The 20211-nt window shown below is 36.0% G+C and overlaps 1 protein-coding gene across 1 annotated transcript in view; it reads left to right on the top strand.

Annotated features, from left to right (window-relative positions):
* The window catches only part of LOC150092530 (uncharacterized), a 32635-nt gene that overhangs the window by 1109 nt on the left and 11315 nt on the right, over positions 1-20211 (top strand). The window contains exons 3-6 of the mRNA XM_090414225.1: positions 1631-1794; positions 2104-2266; positions 15248-15336; positions 15677-15883. Coding sequence (XP_090270351.1) covers positions 1631-1794; positions 2104-2266; positions 15248-15336; positions 15677-15883 — 623 coding nt within the window. The remainder of the gene's footprint in view (positions 1-1630; positions 1795-2103; positions 2267-15247; positions 15337-15676; positions 15884-20211) is intronic.

Below are 20211 nucleotides of genomic sequence, written 5' to 3'. Positions count from 1 at the left end.
TTATTTTAATTCTTTTTTATTGTAACTAAACACAGCACCTGTAGTTTTTTATTAGCATTAATTTCTATCAGAATGTTCTCCTACAGCTGTTGAATTGTCTGAGGCTTGTTCACATAAAATGTTTCCTTCACGTAATCCCACTGGAAGAAATTGGAGTCGTCACATATGGAGAACGTGATGGGAATCAATTCCAGATCTTCGCGAAATTATTGCAAATAATCGCACGAATTTGGTTCTTTGTTGGTTTTAAATGTTCGATGATTAGTTTTACAAATGTTCCTTAGAATACTTAAAAATAAAACGAAAACATGAATAATCATAAAAGCTATTCACATTTTAAACCTCTTCGTGAATTTAGGGCCATCCTGTGAAGGAAAATTGTCCAATGTGTATCACCAATGCCCGTAGTCATACTGGTTACTAGAAAAATTAAACTCGGGCGATACAGTAACTACAAAATCAAATGACTATTTATTAGGGCTCACGTAACATAGCACGCTTGGAAAGAAATCAATGGTGTGAGGAACAAACAGCCATGGAGTCCACCTTAATAAGATGTTGGGCTTTCTTTTTCTGCGATGACTGCAGTGCTCCTATAGGGCATATTTTCCCATTAGGCAATGGGAATATTACATCATTCTTCCTGTAGGGATGTAATGAAGTCTTGTGCTGTTGTGGGACGAACGTCCCTTGAACACACCCGACGTTCCAGTTCCTTCCACAGAGACTCAGTATGGTTGACATCAGGGTTCTGTGGAGGTCAGTCAGGTGTGGTGACGCTCATGTTCACGACTACGCAGTTAAAGCAGCAACCGTATGACCCGGTGCATCGTCTTTCTGAAAGAGACAGTAGTTACTTCCTTAAAAAACACCACAAAGTAAGAAGCATAGTTATTCAATGTGCATGGCGCCGCAAACAGAGGTCCGAGACCAAACCAAGAAAAACAGGAACATATCATCACACCGCCACCTCCGAATTTCATAGCTGAGGTTATGCACTCTGATGAAAGACGTTCACGACCTCCTCTACACCGTCCATCTGCTTGGAGAGTTTAGCATGATTCTTCGCTCCATAACACGGCTTTTCTATCTTCCGTGTCCCAACGCCTCATCCGAACTCCGTCAGTTCCCTTCTAGCAGCCATTTCACTTGGACACAGTTGCACTGATTTGAGAGCATCGAATTCCTTCAATTTATAACGGCTACAAACACGCGACTCGTTACTTAACAAGATGCACCTTGCCCATGGTGGGTGCCCGTTGACTTCGAAGCAGTGTATGTAGCCGAGTGACGCTCCTTTCTTGAATTTGGATGTCGGTAATTCAATTCGTGGACAATGAACCGTAACACATTCAACCCCGTTATAAACTTGCATGTTCGAAGGAATGGTATCTATTATGGATATACAGTATATCGGATACTGGATATGTCGCTATTTTTGAAGTATTCAGGAAATTTTCACTCAAATCAAGGTGTCTTTTTCAATTTAGTACCATGTTTTTCATATTCTGGTGTAAACAATGCCCTATTGAACAGCGTATCTTCTCTAATGAATCTAATTATAATTTACATATAATCTAAACACATAATCTATACTTTGTTGTGATTATTTTAATTCATTTGGTTACAGAGATCTCTGTATTTTCGGTGAGAACATTTATCCAAGCTAACACAAACAAGAATAAAATTGTAAACCTGCTGAAGAAAGCTCAGTTGTTTTCGTGCATCGGAATGGCAATTGGAATGTGTGGATGCGCAAGTAACCCTGAAGGATTTTTTGTTGTTAGCGACTGGGTAAGAACAATTTTTTACTTCTTTAAAAAAGCAAATGCTTGCAATATTACAATCAGAGAAATACCAAATGACGAACATAAAATGTCGGTATATTTTTCAAAAACAAATATTTAGCTGCACTGAATTACGTTTTTTGTAATAATAAAATTTTCAAGATATTTTTTTTACATTTCCTAACGCAATGTCTACTTTACTAAATTAGATTCCAGCAAATATAGGGAGGAACATAATTTTATTTGATCTGAAATTTGAACTAATATCCTAAACTAATTATTGAGGTGATATAGAGCAAAAATGTTTCTTTTGTAGAAGCTGTCGGTGTTACTTCCTCACGGAATTTTTGCTGTTATATTCTTTGTCTCTTTCATGATGGTCATCACTATCGATGTCGTAAGGGATTTCCAGCTGGGAAGAAATCGGAGTTGTGTATTCTGGATTCGTGGGATCACTACTGTGATCTACGTATTATGCAGTATCCTTTTTATTGTACCTGTAAACCATGTTTGTCAGAATGCAGTGCAATAATGAAGATCGTTTAAAAAAACATTTCCTGCAGGTGTATACAATTCTGAAGATGACTATGAACTTATTCCTAATACTTTTAAAGTAGACACACGACTTATTTCAATTTGTGGTCATATTACATGGGAGGCATTGCGCATATTGCCAGAAAAAGCACTTTCAGTTCGTTTTTCTCTTATTTGCTTTTTAACAAATATATCATCGGTACAAGATCTACCCTTACGAATTCTTTGTTGTTCTTAGTTTTAATTTAGTCTTGATTCACGATGATACAAATATATGCAGGAGACAATCAAGGATGTTACTGATATTCAGCACTTACAAAATGATTTTAACAGGCTGGAAATGTTGAAAATTAATAATGGAAGTGAATACAAGTTAATTTGCAAAGTTATGCAATACGGTGTGTTGAGCTTTCCAATGATATTTTATATCGGTGGGAATATGCTAAGAGAAACTCATGAGGCTAGAGATATTGGGGTGCTTTATGGTGAATAGGAATTTGAATGTCACATAGCAAACAATTGCAAATAAAACCGAGAGATAATTGAGATAATTGCGATGTTGAAAGGAACATTGACAGGAAGTCGTTTTGCCTCTTTACAAGGCCTTCATACAACTGCAGCTGGCTGGTCTACTGTGTGAACATTTGATCTCTTGGTTTCGGAAGGGGCAACCAAGATGTGGAAAGGACGCAAATAAGGGTTATATACATTATGTTCAGATTATGGAATGTAGATTATGAAGACAGATTGATAATATGCAAACGCTTGTAAAGAGGAGCAAGAAGAGAGGTGATGTGATAGTATTCTATAAACCTCTGAATGGCTGTTATAGGATATCTTCTAATGAAATTTTTCGTTATAAGGAAGGTAGGGAGAGAACAGGGCATCCATGGCGATTAGGTTTGTTCGCAGTCAAGAAAGGAGTAAGAGAACTGTTAAAGAAGAGAGTGCATCTAGTGTGAATGAATTTAAAGGAAAGGATGGGGGGTATATTGCCTCTCTCCATTACTCATTGACTCCCTGGAGCTCTCACACAATAATAATAATATTTTTTTTATTTCTCAGATAAATTAATACATTACACGAACACAATTGTGCATATCAGATACTTGCAGGTACATAATGTTTTTAAATAATAATTTTTTTTCGTTCATTTTATTTATTTGAAATTGTTTTAATTTACAACAGAATTCCACAAGAAATGTGTACATTATTATTGTTACATTTGATGTTAAAATCAGCATAATGATCCTTAATACTTTCATCTTTTAGAAGCATTACATAATAATAAACAGAATAATATTAACAGCATAATAAATTAATACTGATTGCGTAAACACAATTAAAAGCTGTGTGTTTAACTTATGTGAAGATGTCTGTAGCCCATTAAGATACTACAGAATGCTAGGAAAATATCTTATTTAAATTGCATAAATAGTAATATTAACAATGTGTTTTACATCTTTTTCACATTCATATTTACGATCCATTTCAATTTACACTGATTATTTTTTATTAAATCGATTATAATATTTACTTCTTTCTTTGGGTGGCTTCTTCCTTGAAGCTTTACAGAGCTTATATGAACAATTTTATCAGTATTTTCATTATTGTTACACACCTTACTGACTGTTTTGTTACATCTGCAGTCTTTGATTATGAGGGTTATGTGTAGATGAATGAGGCGATCAATCCCACCTACTTCGAAGCTTGGGTTAGCTGTTATGAAGAGAGTGGTATTAGCCTTCACTATTTATGTCGTTGTCACTGTTTATGGATGGAAATTAGGCATTGGACGGTGGTGATTTGTGATGTGCACATTAGTGTTAATGGTATATTAACTTTCTTGGTATATTTTCCAGAGTTTGTTTTAAAGTTCTGTAGTTATCTATGTGTTTTAAAATTTCTTGGTAGGTTGTTGAGTAGCGTGGGTATCTGATGTGATCTCACAAAAGAACCGTATGAGTTGTTGAAGGGTGTGGGGACGTAGAGGGTTGTTGTAGGTCGTGTTATACGATATGTGTCTCTGTTGTTTCGATAGATGAGGTTGAAGTAATTCCTTGTTAATGTCATGTAGTGTTTCAGGTTTTTAATGCTCAGAATTCTGTGTATCGCCATGTGCTTGTCGGATATTGGTTGTTGCGTGTAAGGTGTCCAGATCACTGTTGACACAATTTTCCTGTGTAGTATTTCTAATTTTGTTAGGTGGCTGTTTGATGTGTTTGCATAGACTATTATACCGGATCTGAGTAGAGATTCGCAGATACCGTGATATAGGAGTGCTTTTATGTTAGATGGAATAATGTCTTTTACTTGGAAGAGTTTTGCTGCGATGATGCGGAGTTTGGTATGTAGGTAATCTATATATTTTGTCCATTTAAGATGGGAATCTATTTAGAGAATCCGTGCAGTTAGCCAAGTGGCTTTGCACTTCGCAACCATATGACTGGGGAAGGAGTGTCCTAGGTTCGATTCCCGTCGACGACGTGAGGAGCTGAAGGATCTTCCTCAGCCATAGCCAAGTTAGCCGGTCTTGGGTGGATAGCAGGGTTTTTCCGCCAGTTTATCTGGCGTTTTTCATCCTGCAAGCAGGCAAACCGACCCCGTGAACACACAGGGACACAGCCAGGAATACTTCGAGGCATAGGCGGTGACCATTCTATCCTCGTATTTTGGTTACGAAGTCCAAGCATGCGTGGAGGGTTGTGGGCCTTAAAGGTTTGTTAAAGCCATTGAGATAGATAGAATCTATGTAGAGACCGAGGTATTTTGCATGTGTTACAGGTTTGATATCGGAACATTGGCAGGTATTTTTGTTGTTAATGCAGGGGTATGTGTGACAGTGTATCGATAGTGATGCGGCGAGTATGATTCTTGGGTTGTGTATTATCAACATCTATGTTTTGGTGCCGTTGATTAGAATTGCGTTTTGGTGGAAGTATGTTGTGATTTCATTTAGGTTTTGTTGTGCTATGCAGAGAGCCCTGTTGATGTCTGTGTGGATTGCTAGTAGTGTGGAGTCATCTGCATGCTGATATATTTGACTTCTTATGGCCATGTTATGAGCATCATTTATGTATATGTTGAATAGAGTGGGTGATAATATGGCACCTTGAGGTACACCGTGTTTTATTTGTATACCCCGGCTGTGACTTGTACCTAGTTTTGTTACTTGTGTTCTGTTTGAGAGGTAGTTCCTGAACAATGTATGCAGTGTTCCTCTTATGCCTATTGAGTATCGTTTGGTGAGTAGTATGTCATGTTCAAGTGTGTCAAATGCTTTGGTTAGGTCCAGCAGTATAAGGACGGCGTACTTGTTTTTGTAGTGAGCTTTGTTTATTGTGTCGTCGATGTCTTCTAATAAAGTAATGGTGCTTTTTGTTTTCTGAAAGCCGAATTTGTTTTGTGAGATGATGTTGTACTTCTGTAAATAGTTCTGTAGTCTGATGTGTGTTATTTTTTCTAGAATTTTTGAGCTGACTGGTAGTGTAGCTATTGGTGTGTAGTTCTGAGTATCGTTTCTTTTGCCGTGTTTATATATTGGCGAAATTACTGCAGTTTGTAGTTGTTGTGGAATAATGCCTGTGTCGAATATTATGTTCACGAGTTTCAAAAATATTGGATTAATTTGTTCGAAGTGTGTTATAAGGTCTGTGAGTCTTATTTTGTCTCTTCCTGAAGTGGTCTTTGGTTTTAGTTGTAAGAGTGCTTCTTTCAGTTCCTATTTTGTTACGGGTGGAAAATGCATTGTTTGTTGTTGACTTTGTGCCGGTAGTTTTTTGTTGATCGCTGTTAGATTTTTTTTTTTTTTTTGAGTTGTGTGATATTTTTTGTGAAGGCATGGTTGAATGAGTCTGCTAGTGTCTCTTGGTTTGTGTCCTGACCGAAACGTTTTGCAATAAAATCTTGTGCTGAAGTTTTCTTTTTTCGAGTTACTAATTCTTCGAGTTTAGCCAATGTTTGCTTCATGTCATATTCCATGAATTTTTAAAGGTAGTGGTGTCTTTTTGCCCTACGAATTTTTCTTGTTAATTGATTTATTGTGTTTGTGTATAAGGTTTGTAAATGTGTATGTTACTGGGTGACTTTTGTAGTTTTTTCCCCATGGATTTCCTTTTACAATCATACTGTTTAGTATTTCGTTATTTATCCATGGATTGTGTTGTCTGTTTGTCGCCTCGTTTGTGTAGGCTTTGTTGCTTTTTTGTATATTTCTGTGAACTTTAGCTGAAAAGTCTCATATAATGTTACAGGATCGTTTATTTTAAATAGGGAATTCCAGTCTGTATTTTTTACTTGGTTATCTACAATGCTTTTTAGTATGACCGAGTTTTGTTGACTTTTGTGGTGGTGGGAGGGGGGGAAGTAGGAAACGTAATAAAACGAAGATGAGACAAAGTAATTATCAGAGATTTTGACTTTAATTACTGATGATGTATATATATGGATGGGAGCCCGTGTGTTGATATGATCAATGCATGTTTTGTATGATTATGTTAGTGAAATGTTGTGTATTTCTTCTCTTGTTGGGGAGTTAATGGTATGGTTTATATTGTACTGACTTAGTATATCAAGGTATGTGTCAGTGGTTGAAGAAGAGTGGTCAAGGTTATTTATATTAATGTCTCCTATTAGGATTATCTTATGTGTTGTACTGGGTTCGATGTCGCTTAGCCATGCTCCTAACTCATGAAGAAAGCTGTGTGAATTATTATCTAGGGGTCTGTATATTGTGTTTATTGTGTATTCGATACTAATATGTTTGTGGCTGTTTGTGATTACCAAAATTAGCGATTCCGCTTGTCCGAAATGAGTTTGTTTTTCAGTCCCATTGTATTTTTCTTTGATAAATGCCATGATGCCACCTCCTCTTTTGTTTGGTCTACATAAGTTGTAGGTTTTGTAATTATTTATGTTGTATGCGTAAATTTCTGTGTCGTTTATTGCATCTTGGTAAACATTAACGCATCTATGTTTTTCATGGTGTAGTTGAGCTGTGTTATCAATATAGCCCAGTGTTGTTTTATACTTCTTATGTTTGTGTGTACGATAGTGAAGTTGGTATTGATCGAAATGTTGTCTGACCATATCTTCAAATAGTCAAAGACCTTCAAGTTTATATTGTCTGACTGGATATGTTCGCCTATGTTTGAGATCTCCATTATATAGTTTTTAAGTGATTTCTAATGTTGTTCTTAAGGATGTGAAGAGTTAGTGTTTTATATTGGTCGGCTGTGTAGGTCGGATTCTCTTGCAATTATATAAACTCAAATCTTTTCATTCTTTCTCATAAATATCTGTGAATCCTTAGTCCACAGGAACTTGTAGTTCGTCTCTGTTTTTGTCTTCCTTGCTTGGTATAAAAGATTTTTGAAGTACGGAGTCCAGTGGTCAGTTATATAGATTGGTTTTCGGAGTTTCTTATCAGTTAGGATCGATGTTGTCGGCCTTGTTTTATTGCTTGCCACAAGAATGAAGTCTCCCTGACTTCTGTTGGTAAAGCGAGCGATAATTGGTGGCGTCTCTCTTTGTTTTTTGTGGGCCCCGGTTAATAGAGGTGATTCTGTGGTTGCGACCTGAATGCCAATTTTGCTACCGATCAGTTGCATTATGTTGCTTAAATATTCTGTCTTTTCTTTTGTCATTCCCTCGACTTGAAGTTCATTTTTCTTTCGTTTTGCAGCATGTGCTCCATTTGACACTTGAGTGTGTTTACCTCTTTCCTCATTTCTTCATATTCGTGCTTGAGTGTTTCTATATATTTCTATCGCTACCGTTAATTTTGTCTTTATTTCTCGCACGGTTCCAAACAGTTCTTCAGAGGTCACGTTATTGAACTGTATGTAACGCTCATATTCCTCAATTGTTTTGTTGATTTGTTCCATGTGTGTATTTAGCAAGTATGACCTTGAATGAATCAAAGTTATCTGTAATTTTAGGATCAGGAAGTAGCTTACCTTGATGTGCGTCGTAGCTTTTCTTTGGTGTCTGGTCTTTGTTCTTCATTTTCGTACGGCATTGTAGACAGCGTCATTCGGTCTCCGTTTCATGGCTCCTTTTGCTTTCCACGTGCTTTCTGAGATCCCCTAGTGTTGTCTTTTGAAACATATAGAACAATGCAGCCTGTTTCCTTTGTCATTTAATGGCTTATTGCATTTGTTACAGCTAATTTGGTTGACCTTCGCTGTCTCGGTGACCTTTAGACTTTCTTCCCGTTAACGACTGTAGTGCGACTTTTAAAATGGCGACGTCCTTTGTTCTTTGTGGGTTGGTGACAGCAGTTCACTCTATGATTTTCAGCACTGAAAATTTGGATATTACTTATCCTAATTTGATGATTTAAACGTCCCTGTCTTCAACGTGACTAGAAGAATTAAATAGAAGCACTTTCAAATTTAGAACATGAGTTAAAACCACTTTAAACCTCTAAAAATGGGAGCAGCGATAACAGCGTGCGTGCATCCGTCTGCGTACACAATAATAATAATAATAATAATAATAATAATAATAACCACGAAGGAACATGGCCTTGTCGTGGTGGTGGGGATTGCATGCTTCAGTGATGTTGGGAGCTATTCTGGCGATAGCATAGCTGCTAGCAGGGCCACCCTTGTCAGGTCTTAACTGAGGAGCCAGACTAACAGTGTTCTATCTCCCATTTTGATGGTGAAAAGTAAGAAGAGATCCATACCGGATCAGTCGATGCCCAGGTCATCAAGGACGGCATCAGATGTTGGGGATCCTGGGCATCAGGCGACAATGGGTTACAAGACCTAGCTCTCCTTGCTGAGCAATCAGGTCAGGAAGCTGAAAAGCGACTGGAAGAAACCAAACGTAAAAAATTGACTGTAGAAGAAAACAGAGAAGTTATGAAATGTTTTTAGAGTTCAACACCAGAAAAACGAAGTTGTAGAAAGCGCATGCATTTAATTTGGAAACAAAAATTCCCAGAATCTGCAATAACAGAAGAAAGACTTATGGAACAAAAGAATTTCATTTTCCGTAACAAAATATTTACTGAACTTCAGCTGCAAGAGTTACGTAATAAACCAACAACTCCACAAATAGCAAATCACCAGGAGGTAGTTATATCAAACTTTGAAAGTCAATTCAGTAAGCATCAAGCTGATGACATACCTCAGAATGTTTTGACAGAAGTACAGTGTAAAATAAAGACAGGGATATTAGAACATATGAACTCCACAATTGATCGTATAAGACTACCACCATTAAAAGTTTACATAAATCTAAACTAAAACAGCTCCTCTTAGATGAAAATGCTGTGATTAAAACCATCACAACCAATAGCATAAAGGAAACAAATCAGCTCCTATACAGCACATCCTATATAATTATAGTGAATATTGGTTGCAAACTGCAAGAGCAAACGCCGAGGATGAAACAATCTGCACCATGGAAAATCCAGTTCGAACGAAAAGTCAACAAACGTCGAGCTGATCTGAGCAACGTAAAGAGTTTTAAAGGACTTCTGAAAAATAATAACATCAAAAACAAACTGATTAGCACATATAATTTGGCAAACAAAACAACTGCTGAAGTTACTGAATAGCTAAAACAAAGAATTACAGCGAGCGCACAGAAAATGAAAAGATATGAAGCAAGAATAAACCAATATGGGCAAAATATGCAGTTTCGACAGAACCAACGTCAGTTCTTTCAGTCTCTCCAGAGAAATACAAATGCAAACTATCATTCACCAGGAAAAGAAGAAACACTCAAATTTTGGAAGTCAATCTGGGTTAATCCTATTGAACGCAATAAACATGCTTCATGCATTAAGGAAATAGAATTAGAAATGAAACAATAACAAATGCAAAATGTTATTAGCACTAAAGAAATGGTCAGTGCTCAAGATAGAAAATTAAAAAACTGGACTGCACCTGGCAGAGATGAACTACATGGATTTTGGTTAAAATATCTAACCAGTTTACATGATCGAATGGCAGAACAATTTAATTATTTGTTGCAGTCAGGCTCAGTGGAAGACTGGAAGATATCTGGGCGCATTTTTTCTTCATGAAAGATAAGGATGAGGGTGCAGACCCAAGTAACTATCGTCCAATAACATGCCTACCAACTATGCTTAAGCTGCTCACTGCAATCATAGCAAATTCCATATACCACTCCTTATCAGATAATCAGATTTACCCGACTGAACAAAAAGGCAATTTTCAAAAATCTAGTGGAACAAAAGACCAGATCGCTATTAATAAAATGATTTTCAGGAATTCAAAAAGACGAAAAACTAATCTAAATATGGCATGGATAGACTATACGAAAGCATTCGATTCCCTCCCACACTCCAGGATCCTAAAATCACTAAAATATTTGGAATTAGCGAAACCATATGTTCGTTTCTGGCTGCTGCTATGAAATCTTTGAAAAAAACTTTAACAGTTAATAATAAACGATTCGGTGATATCAGCATTAAACGTGGAATTTTACAAGGTGATTTCTTGTCATTATTGCTCTTCGACATTTCTTTGATATCTTTGTCTGTGATTTTGAACAAAACAAAACTTGGATATGAAATTCCTCAATGTAATATTAACATTTTTCATCTGATGTATATGGATGACTTGAAGTGATATGGAAAATCGGCCCAGCAAATAGACTCTTTACTGAACACAGTTTGTATTTTCAGTCAGGACATCAAAATGGAATTTGATTTAAATAAATGCGCAATTTTATCTATTAAACGAGGAAAAATTAATGTCACTAACAATTTTAATTTCGATCAATAGAAATATATAAAAGCAATTTCAGCTGATGAACACTATAAATACCTAGGAATATTAGAAGTCAGTGATATTCTCCACTCGAAAGTTAAATAACAAGCAGCAGCAGAATACACCAAAAGAGTTTGAAATATTCAGAAAACAAAAGTAAATGGATTAACCACAATTAGAGCAATGAATTCTTGGGCTATACCGATGATCCGATGCACAGCTGGCATAATAGATTGGGCAAAAAGACGACCTGGACAAATTGGACCCCAAAACTAGAAATCTAATGACTATGCATCATGCATTACATCCACGAAGTGATGGTGACCGGTTGTACCTACCAAAGAGAATAGGTGGACGGGGTCTGCTGCATGTGAGACAGGCGGTGGAGGAAGAAGAAATTAGTTTAAAAAGTTACATGGACAATAGCTCTGAGTAAATGTTTCAAGCAGTTACACAAGAGGGTCTTCTGAAAGCAACAGGAAACAAATGCGATTACAAAAATGAATAGCACAATAACCAATATATGCGCTGGCAAAATAAACCTTTGCATGGCCAATTTCTTAGAGATACTGAGGACAAAATGGACGTGAACAAGACGTGGCAATGGCTACAATACGGATACATTAAAAAAGAAACAGAAGGATTTATTCTAGTAGCTCAAGAACAGACATTACAAACTAATGCAATCAAAGTAAAAATTTTGAACGTCAATAATAACAGCAAATGCAGATTATGCGATCAGAAAGATGAGACTGCAGAACACATAATCAGTGCCTGCAGCAAAATAGCTCAAACTGACTATAAATACCGCCATGATCAAGTGGGCAAAATAGTTCATTGATATGTAAGCAAAAAATATGGCTTTCCTACTTTTGATAACTGGTGGCAGCATAAAACAGAGACTGTATTGGAAAACGAAACAGCAAAAATTCTCTAGAACTTCAAATACAAGCTGATCGGCATTTGGAACACAACAGACCTGGCATCAGAATTATCGAACACCAATAGGTTTGTATTATCGATATCGCAGTACCCAGTGATAACAGCATTAACAAGGAAGAACTGGAAAAAAGTACTAAATACCGAGATTTGGCAATCGAAGTTGGCCGACTGTGGCTTAAACACACCAAAGTCATTCCAATAGTTATCGTTGCACTTGACGCAATTTCAAAGAAGCTTTTCAACTATTTACAGCAATTAAACATCAACGAAGTGATCCCATATGACCTACAAAAAACAGCATTACTTGGAACAGTTCATATTTTACGACACTACCTGACAGACTATTTTTGGATCTTGGGTAGAATCTGAATTGTTCTGTATCACCCGTCCAATTGTTGTTTAAATCTTATTTTGACTGTGTATCGATTATGTGAATAATAATAATAATAATTTGAGAGTAAGCCACAATAAGCGTATTCCTCGGTAGTTCTTTGTTTCAAATTTTATCCCCATTTTAAATATTCGCAAATTAATATTCGTACTCTACTCTCTGTAGAGTAGAGTACGAATTCTACTTGCTGTAGGTCTGTCGTTTCTTAAAAATAAATTTAAGAAACGACAAATTCTTAAATTTATTTAAGAATTTGTCTTAAATAAATTTGTTTACTTGTTTACCTCCATATTTCATTATAAATTCCCGCTAATTTCCCATTTTTTTATTTTGTTACGACTGATTCTAGTGTATCAAGGTATCTTTTATTTGAATTTCTTTTGGCGATAATATTTCAAACATTTCTAGATCTGCTTCACCTTCAATATAATTTGTAAAATAAGTTTTCCGTTGTTCTCATTTTTATGGTTGGCATATTTAGACATTCACATTTCTAGTTTCTTTGATTTCTTATCATATTCTACCTGTTTCAGTGCTCTTTAAAAATCGTATTCCCAGTGTTAGCCTAACCTTCCCAATATTTTAAAGTCTTATTGTATTCATTTATCACATTATTTATTATTTGATTATAAAACAATCGGTTGTAAGTGCATTCTGTTGTACATTTTCAAGTTTCTTCATGTCTTGGTTCTTTATGTTTGTTTTAAATTTTTTCCCAATGGAAGACCATATCATCATTATTAGTGAGAGCATATTTAAATGCTCTTATTCGGTCTATTTTGGTGAAGTATTCATATATCATCATCAGGGAATAATTCCAACATAAGATTAATTCTTTGCATGTTTTTACTACTTAGCAGAGTGTTCAGCTTATCAGTTCTCCATCCAATAGACTGATAGTCGAATCATACGCGGGCATTGATGCTTGTAATTGTCTTTTGGTTGGGAGATGAATTTTATCGCCTGTGTGAGATTACTGCCTGCTTATTGGAAGCCTGAAGTGGCTTGCAAAATTCGGTCTATTTGAACAGAGTTTCACAACATGTAAAAAAGTAAACATACAAAAGACATTATAGAAAAATCCTTAGCCTACTAAGGATTTTTCTATAACTAATGTTATTAATAGCATTAAAGCTTTTCCTAAGTTCATACTATTTTTTTAGTCATGCATTTAAGACTCCAGAGAATATTTTTAATCATATTTTTTTTAGTTTTTTTAGCTGTTTCGTAGATTTCCCCAATTTCTGTGTGTATATTTAGCTCAGCATTCTTTTGGATTTTTTATATCATTTTGAAAATTATTTTGTTTTAATGATTATTCCTACTGTTACTTTAGTGATCTTTTGCTTCCCTATTCCACTGAAAATATACGCGATATTTATTTAATTGATACATTTCTCTAACTTTCGTTTTCTACTTGATATGCGTGCTGTGCATTCATTTTTCTTGCTGATCTTTCTTACTTCTTGTTTTTGCCTTCAGAAACAAATGTTCCATTCCATTACAACGCATTTCCGGACATTTCCTTTGTTCTTTCCTGGTCTAATCCATATGGAAGGTCCATCTACATTCGATATTGTGTCTTTGAGCATTTAATATTTTTCATGACGTCAGCTAGCTGTTAGTGATTCTTATTAATATCCCCTGCATTAGCTGAGTATGCTGATGTGGCCTTCAAATATCCAGGGTGACCTTCTGATAGTTTACATTACCGGCATTCATCGTCCATTTCGCCCTCATTCACCGCTTTGAGGTAGCAGATACGACTGAGGAGAGTTAGTTATTTTAAAAGAATTAAAAAGAAAACAGGACCTGATTCTTGCTCACATAAGACCGTCAGTATGAATCAAGGTTAAATTTTGCAAGACTGCTCGAAATCCTACAATATTTCCAGCACTCATTGGTAAGCTATTCAAGAACACAACACGCCACCACGCGTGATGTAAAGCATGCAACACGTGAATAGGATGCAATCCAATTTCCATTGTCTGTCGGCAATAAATTCTACCTCTACATTAATCCTGCTTCTTTCGTTTTAATTTTTCCTACTTACCTGATAATATTACCCTAAAGAAGCTACTAGCATATCAGTGAGCGAAGCGTGATGGTAGCCTATGTCTTATTTTTGAAGGAAAATGAAATCTTACTTAAGTAGACAAGCAAAACTCCTATCGGGAAATCCTTACAAGATTAATATACTTATTTGGGCAGTATCTGGAAAGTCAACATTTGAGTGGAGATCTTGCGTATAAAATTTCGTTTGTTTGTGCTTTACTAACATTTCTCACTCATGTTTCAGTCTTTCTGTTAATAGAACAATATAAGTAGAAAAAATTGGCAAAACGATTCGAAATAATTTACAAATTGAATGTAATAAATCAAACACATGAAATGTCCACATTAGCCAACTCTGGATTGAATTGGTTTGATTTATTTAGATGATTGATTGAACTCTTGAGATATATGGATACTGTAATATCGATTGATTAAATCCAGAAGAATAAAAGTCTGTAGAGGAGTATATTTTCTCTGGAAATGACATTGGCTTTCAGTAAATTTGTGATGCTATCCGTTAGCAACAGATTAGAATCAACGACAGAAAATCGAATGCACCACACGTGATTTCCTGGAGAGGATTGTTAGAAGGATAACATTTTCATCTCTTTCTATGCGTGTTTTGTTAACTGTATCGCCTGCCAAAACTATCTAGATACTATACAACATGAAGTATGATTGGATTTCATTTAGTAATTAAAATTATTTTATTGTGTTAATAAGTAATTAATTTTCTCCTTTTCTGTTGCAATCACTCAGTGATAAATTGCCTTTACAAAAGCTAATAGTGATGATCATGCCTTATCCAGTATTGGAGAGCAACATCAAATACTTTTCAAAGTTTAAACTAGAGGAAACACCGATTTTGCAACAAAAGGTAAGCACTTTTAGAACAAAGAATTTCATCTGAAAATTCTGCATACTTTATAATAGCGGTAAACAAAAATGGTACTCCGTAAGAAAAATTAATAAATCATAAAAAAGTATTGTATAAAATAAATACACCTGTTATTGATATTTAAAAGTAACATAGACTGTATATGGAGTATTAGTAGTAGTGATTTCGTGTGTGTGTGTGTGTGTGTGTGTGTGTGTGTGTGTGTGTGTGTGTGTGTGTGTGTGTGTGTGTGTGTGTGTGTGTGTGTGTGTGTGTGTGTGTGTGTGTGTGTGTGTGTGTGTGTGTGTGATTTTAATATTTCTTTTATCTTCTTATTTAGTTTGATACAAACTATCTTATATCTTCGACCTGCGAGTGGATTCTCATGATCTGCATCGCTCTCTACTGCTTCACTCTCATAAGCGAATTCCGCGATCTTCGCATTCAGATCTCAGTCAGAAGGAAGCTCCCAATCACTCCGAAACCATCTCTTGTTCTTGAAGACTGCAAAACGGAGGAAAGTAATGAGCGAACCTGCTCGGGTTCTGTTTGATGTGAAGATAACAGCAAAATGTGAAAAATATATATAAATAAAATATAATGTGAAATAAGAATAAAATACAATGTGGAAATTCATTTCAAACATAAACGTGTTTTTTTATTTCATATGTTTGTTCGACGAAATACTCTTAACAAGCTCGTATCCAAAGATATGGATTATAATTACCGATTAAACTGCTTCTGATGCAAACCATAATTTTGGATAGATTGACTCCTAACCTTTTTTTCGGCTTAATGTGGACAAATAAGAAAAATGAGGTGAACGTTAGGTAACAGTGATGTTATTATATTTAGTCAAAGTGTAGTTTCGCGTGCAGTTAATTTTGGCATTATATCACTAGTAGCAACAGATTTGCAAGCGAATTCAATACTGCTTTCATCTTAGAAAATAACACTAAACACAACAAACAATAGAATTACGAGGGTGGTCTGACAAGTTCTTGGCTTAACAATGAAAAAACTAATTTATAATTCAAAATTATTTTTATTTTTCAACATAATCTCCCTTAAGACTAATACATTTATTCCAGCGATGCTCCAGCGCCATTATCCCGTCCCTGTAGTGGTTCTCAGCAAGATCTGCAAAACACCATTCTACAGCTGCAATCATCTCTTGATTCAAAGAAAAAACGCTGACCAGCGAGGAAGAGTTTTAGTTTTGGGAAGAGATAGAAGTCAAAGGGAGCCAAATCTGGGGAATATAGTAGATGTTGCAACAGTTCATAGTGCAGATCCCTTAATTTTACCATTTCCAAAACACCTTTGTGGGCACATGCATTGTCTTGATGAAAGATTAATTTTTTTCTTCTGCAAACCGGGACTTTTCTCACGATTTTTTTCGTCTAGTCCGGTTAAAAGATAGGAATAATATTCCCCGGCTATGTTCTTACCCTTTTCAGGATAATCAATAAACAAAATGCCTTTAGCATCCCAAAACACCGATGCCATGACCTTTCCTGCTGATGGAACTGATTTTGTCTTCTTTGGTTCTGAACAACCGGCTTCTGGCCACTGTTTTGACTGCTATTTGGATTCTGGTGTGTGTAATGGTGAATCCTAGTCTCATCCATAGTAATAAATCGACGAACAAATTCAGTTTATCAGTTTTATTGTTGTTAAACGCTCCAAGCACTGTTCAGAGATTTTCATGCGAGTGCATTTTTGACCTGCTGTGAGCAAGCGCTGCACCCATCTTGAGCAAAGCTTTTTCATTTGCAATTCTTCATGCAAAATATATCCTACACATTCTTTTGAAATGCCTATAGTCGCAGCAATTTCAATCACTTTGAATCTCCGGTCATTCAATACCATATCGTGCACTTGATCGATGATTTCTGGTGTTGTTACACTTTTTGGACGTCCTTCACGTGGGTCATCTTCGCGGCTGGTACGGTCACATTTAAACTCGACAGCCCATTTCTTAATTGTAGATAGACCTTCTTTTGCACAGAATTTTATAACGGCACGATAGTAAATTTTATCCATTTCGAGGGATACAGACAACACGTTTGCTTTAGACAGCTGTATGAAACAACTACTTGATAGAATGACTTGCAATTTCACATGGATGCAGATGTACCAACTTAGAAAAAAAAATCTTGCCGATAGTTTCCCCAGCTATGGTCGAAGCCGAGAACGTTTCTGACCACCCTCGTATATTTGAGCTAAGATAATGTGCGCAAGTACCATGTTATTAATAAACGAATACGTGAAATTGAAACAACTCGTATAACATTCAAGTCATGGAGCACCATTAAGCTAAGTTAAAGTTATTGATACTATGACATCCTTAAACTTGTTGTATTTGATGATAAATAGAAAGAGATAGAGCGAGAAAGAGAGAGAGAGAGAGAGAGAGAGAGAGAGAGAAAGAGAGAGAGAGAGAGAGAGAGAGAGAGAGAATGCGGAAGAAGAGACCATCGTTCGGCAAATATAAACTGTTTCAGTCTCAGCAGACAATATAGCTGCCTTCTCTTACTACCATTGCTTTGCATTTTTTTCTATTTTCTACGCTATTAATTACAGGACAATCAAACATACTTGCTGCATCATTTCTCTCTTTTTTTTTAAGTACTTCGTAGTTTTATGTTGCACTAAAATGTAAGAAGTACCGAATATCATACATTCCTCACTCACACGTCTATGGCTCGGTTATAAATGAGGAACGCATGGAAGATTGTTATCCAGAATTTCCTGAATTTTTATCCCACATAAAATCAAGGATTAGTTCTCAAAAAATTGAACTTCAGAGATTGCACGTTTAAAAATAAACGTGGAAAGATTGGAGATCAAAATCGGGAGATTCTAGGTTGGATACTCTTTGACAGAGTATACTAATGCGAACATGGGCAACCCTTCTTTGAGGCGAATGAGTCAAAGAGTGTGTGTGATTAGGAAAGGTAAGATGAGCAATGCTTAAGGAGGTTGATATTTGAGTTTCTCTCAGAAAACGTAGATAAGGTTTTACAGACCCGGATATGGTAACAGCATGAGATTGAAACTGAGAGCACGTATATTTGTGAAGTGGATTTGGAAGGTTCTGTGAGGTTTGACATCTTCTGCACATCTTCCAAAGCAGCGTTCAATTTTTTTCGGGGTTGACATGCAGCTGGGAACAAAAATCGCAAAGAAGATTCTTGGCTTTTCATCTAAGATTCTTTATATATTCTGTAATTTCCAGCTTACAGCTGCATCTATTGAGAGCCTCAGATGGCCTGTCTGCATCAGTGAGGCCAAAAGCAGTCTCTTCTCTCAGCTTTGTTGCCGGCATATTTGCTTCATCCAGTAAACACAGTTGGGTCTCTACACGCTGAGAGCTTGGGCTTGCTAATGCCAATATTAAACTAGAGGAACATTTATTTATTTTTAATTATTAATTCACGGGTTGATCTAGAAGTCTTCAGCCTCCTGAAATTTGCTTCTATACTTTCATCGGGTATGGAAATTTGGCTGAAATCGTTTTTAAAAGCTATAAAATAGGAGGACACCATTTCAAAGCCGTTTTATTGTTGGTAATGATATCTTCTTACTCTCATACCGTAGGTGGAGAAAGGCAGAGAAGTAAGAACTAACTGTTTTGTCCACACAAAGTCTAAACACGCAATTCAACAGACGTTTTCTCCAAAGCCCATTAGTAAAGAACAATTGAACGCAGACGAAGTAAATTTTGACAGTTGAACTTTAGAGAGAAGGGGAAAACCAGTGGCGAGTTATAAGGGGCTCGCGCGAGCCCTTTGTTAAATTTTTCTCAAATGTGTGAGCCCCTTGTTATTCTTGTTTAATAATCTTATAGAACTAGAAAATACCACCACGGAATGCATACATACTATATAATTGCTACTTTAAATTCATATGGATTTTCTGATGACTATTTAAAAAATCATCTCATTACATTTTGTTCTAATGGAGCAAGTGTAATATCAGGAGCGAATGCTGGTCTTGAAATTCACGCTTGCTGCTGTTATCATTCAGGGAGTAAGAGGTGTGATTGAAGTCTGATTAGCGGAATAATGAATTATTGACCATTTAAAACTATATATTTAGAAATTTATGTATATTTAATCATACAAATAGAACATTTATTTTGCAAATGATATTCTATCTTTTTTCAGTTTAGCTACTTGAATACAAATTTTACCCTGCGGTTCTTCTTTATGAACTGGTCAATAACATCGTCTTAAAAAGTTGGTTGTAACTCAATTTTCCTAAGCAATACGCACACTTGGCTGAAGCTCACTGGCTAGAGCTACTTTCACTGTGTATGGCCTTGTGTTTAAGATGACTTGAAGGGGGGCGGAAATGGCTATGCGCGCGCATGAAATGACAGTGCTGCAGCACTGTGATTTTATGAGGCCAGGACCTGGAAGTTTCTACAACCGAGCAAGCCAAGGTAGCTTTGACTAGAAGAGCAAGCATCGGCCTTCGATACACAACGCAAAGCCCAATTATTGCCGCGCAAGCTTAAGATGTCTTCTGTCTACAAAAATAGAAGCCTAAATAGAATGCTTATAAATGCATGCCTTTAATAACAAATAAATAGTACTTATTTCTCAATGAATGAGCTTGCGCAGCAAGCATGGAGAATTCGCGTCTGTGTAATATTAGGAAACAAATCAGGTGTTGCAATCAAACTTCTACAAAAATTTCCCAACTTTGTGATTTGGCATTTAGCTCATCGTTTACAATTAGCATTAGACGATTCGATAAAAAAAACATTAAAGAAATAAATCTTTTTGAAATATTTATAGATAAATTATATGTTTTTTATCATCAATCACCAAAAAATCAACGAGAATTAAATACGATTGCAAAAGA

The sequence above is a fragment of the Typopeltis vanoorti genome, chromosome 25, assembly GCF_054136105.1.
Source record: "Typopeltis vanoorti isolate ZY-2024b chromosome 25, IOZ_Tvanoo_1.0, whole genome shotgun sequence".
In the NCBI taxonomy this organism is placed as follows: Eukaryota; Metazoa; Arthropoda; class Arachnida; order Uropygi; family Thelyphonidae; genus Typopeltis; species Typopeltis vanoorti.
Note: the sequence above shows the minus strand (reverse complement) of the source record. Positions and strands in the feature narration are given on the sequence as shown.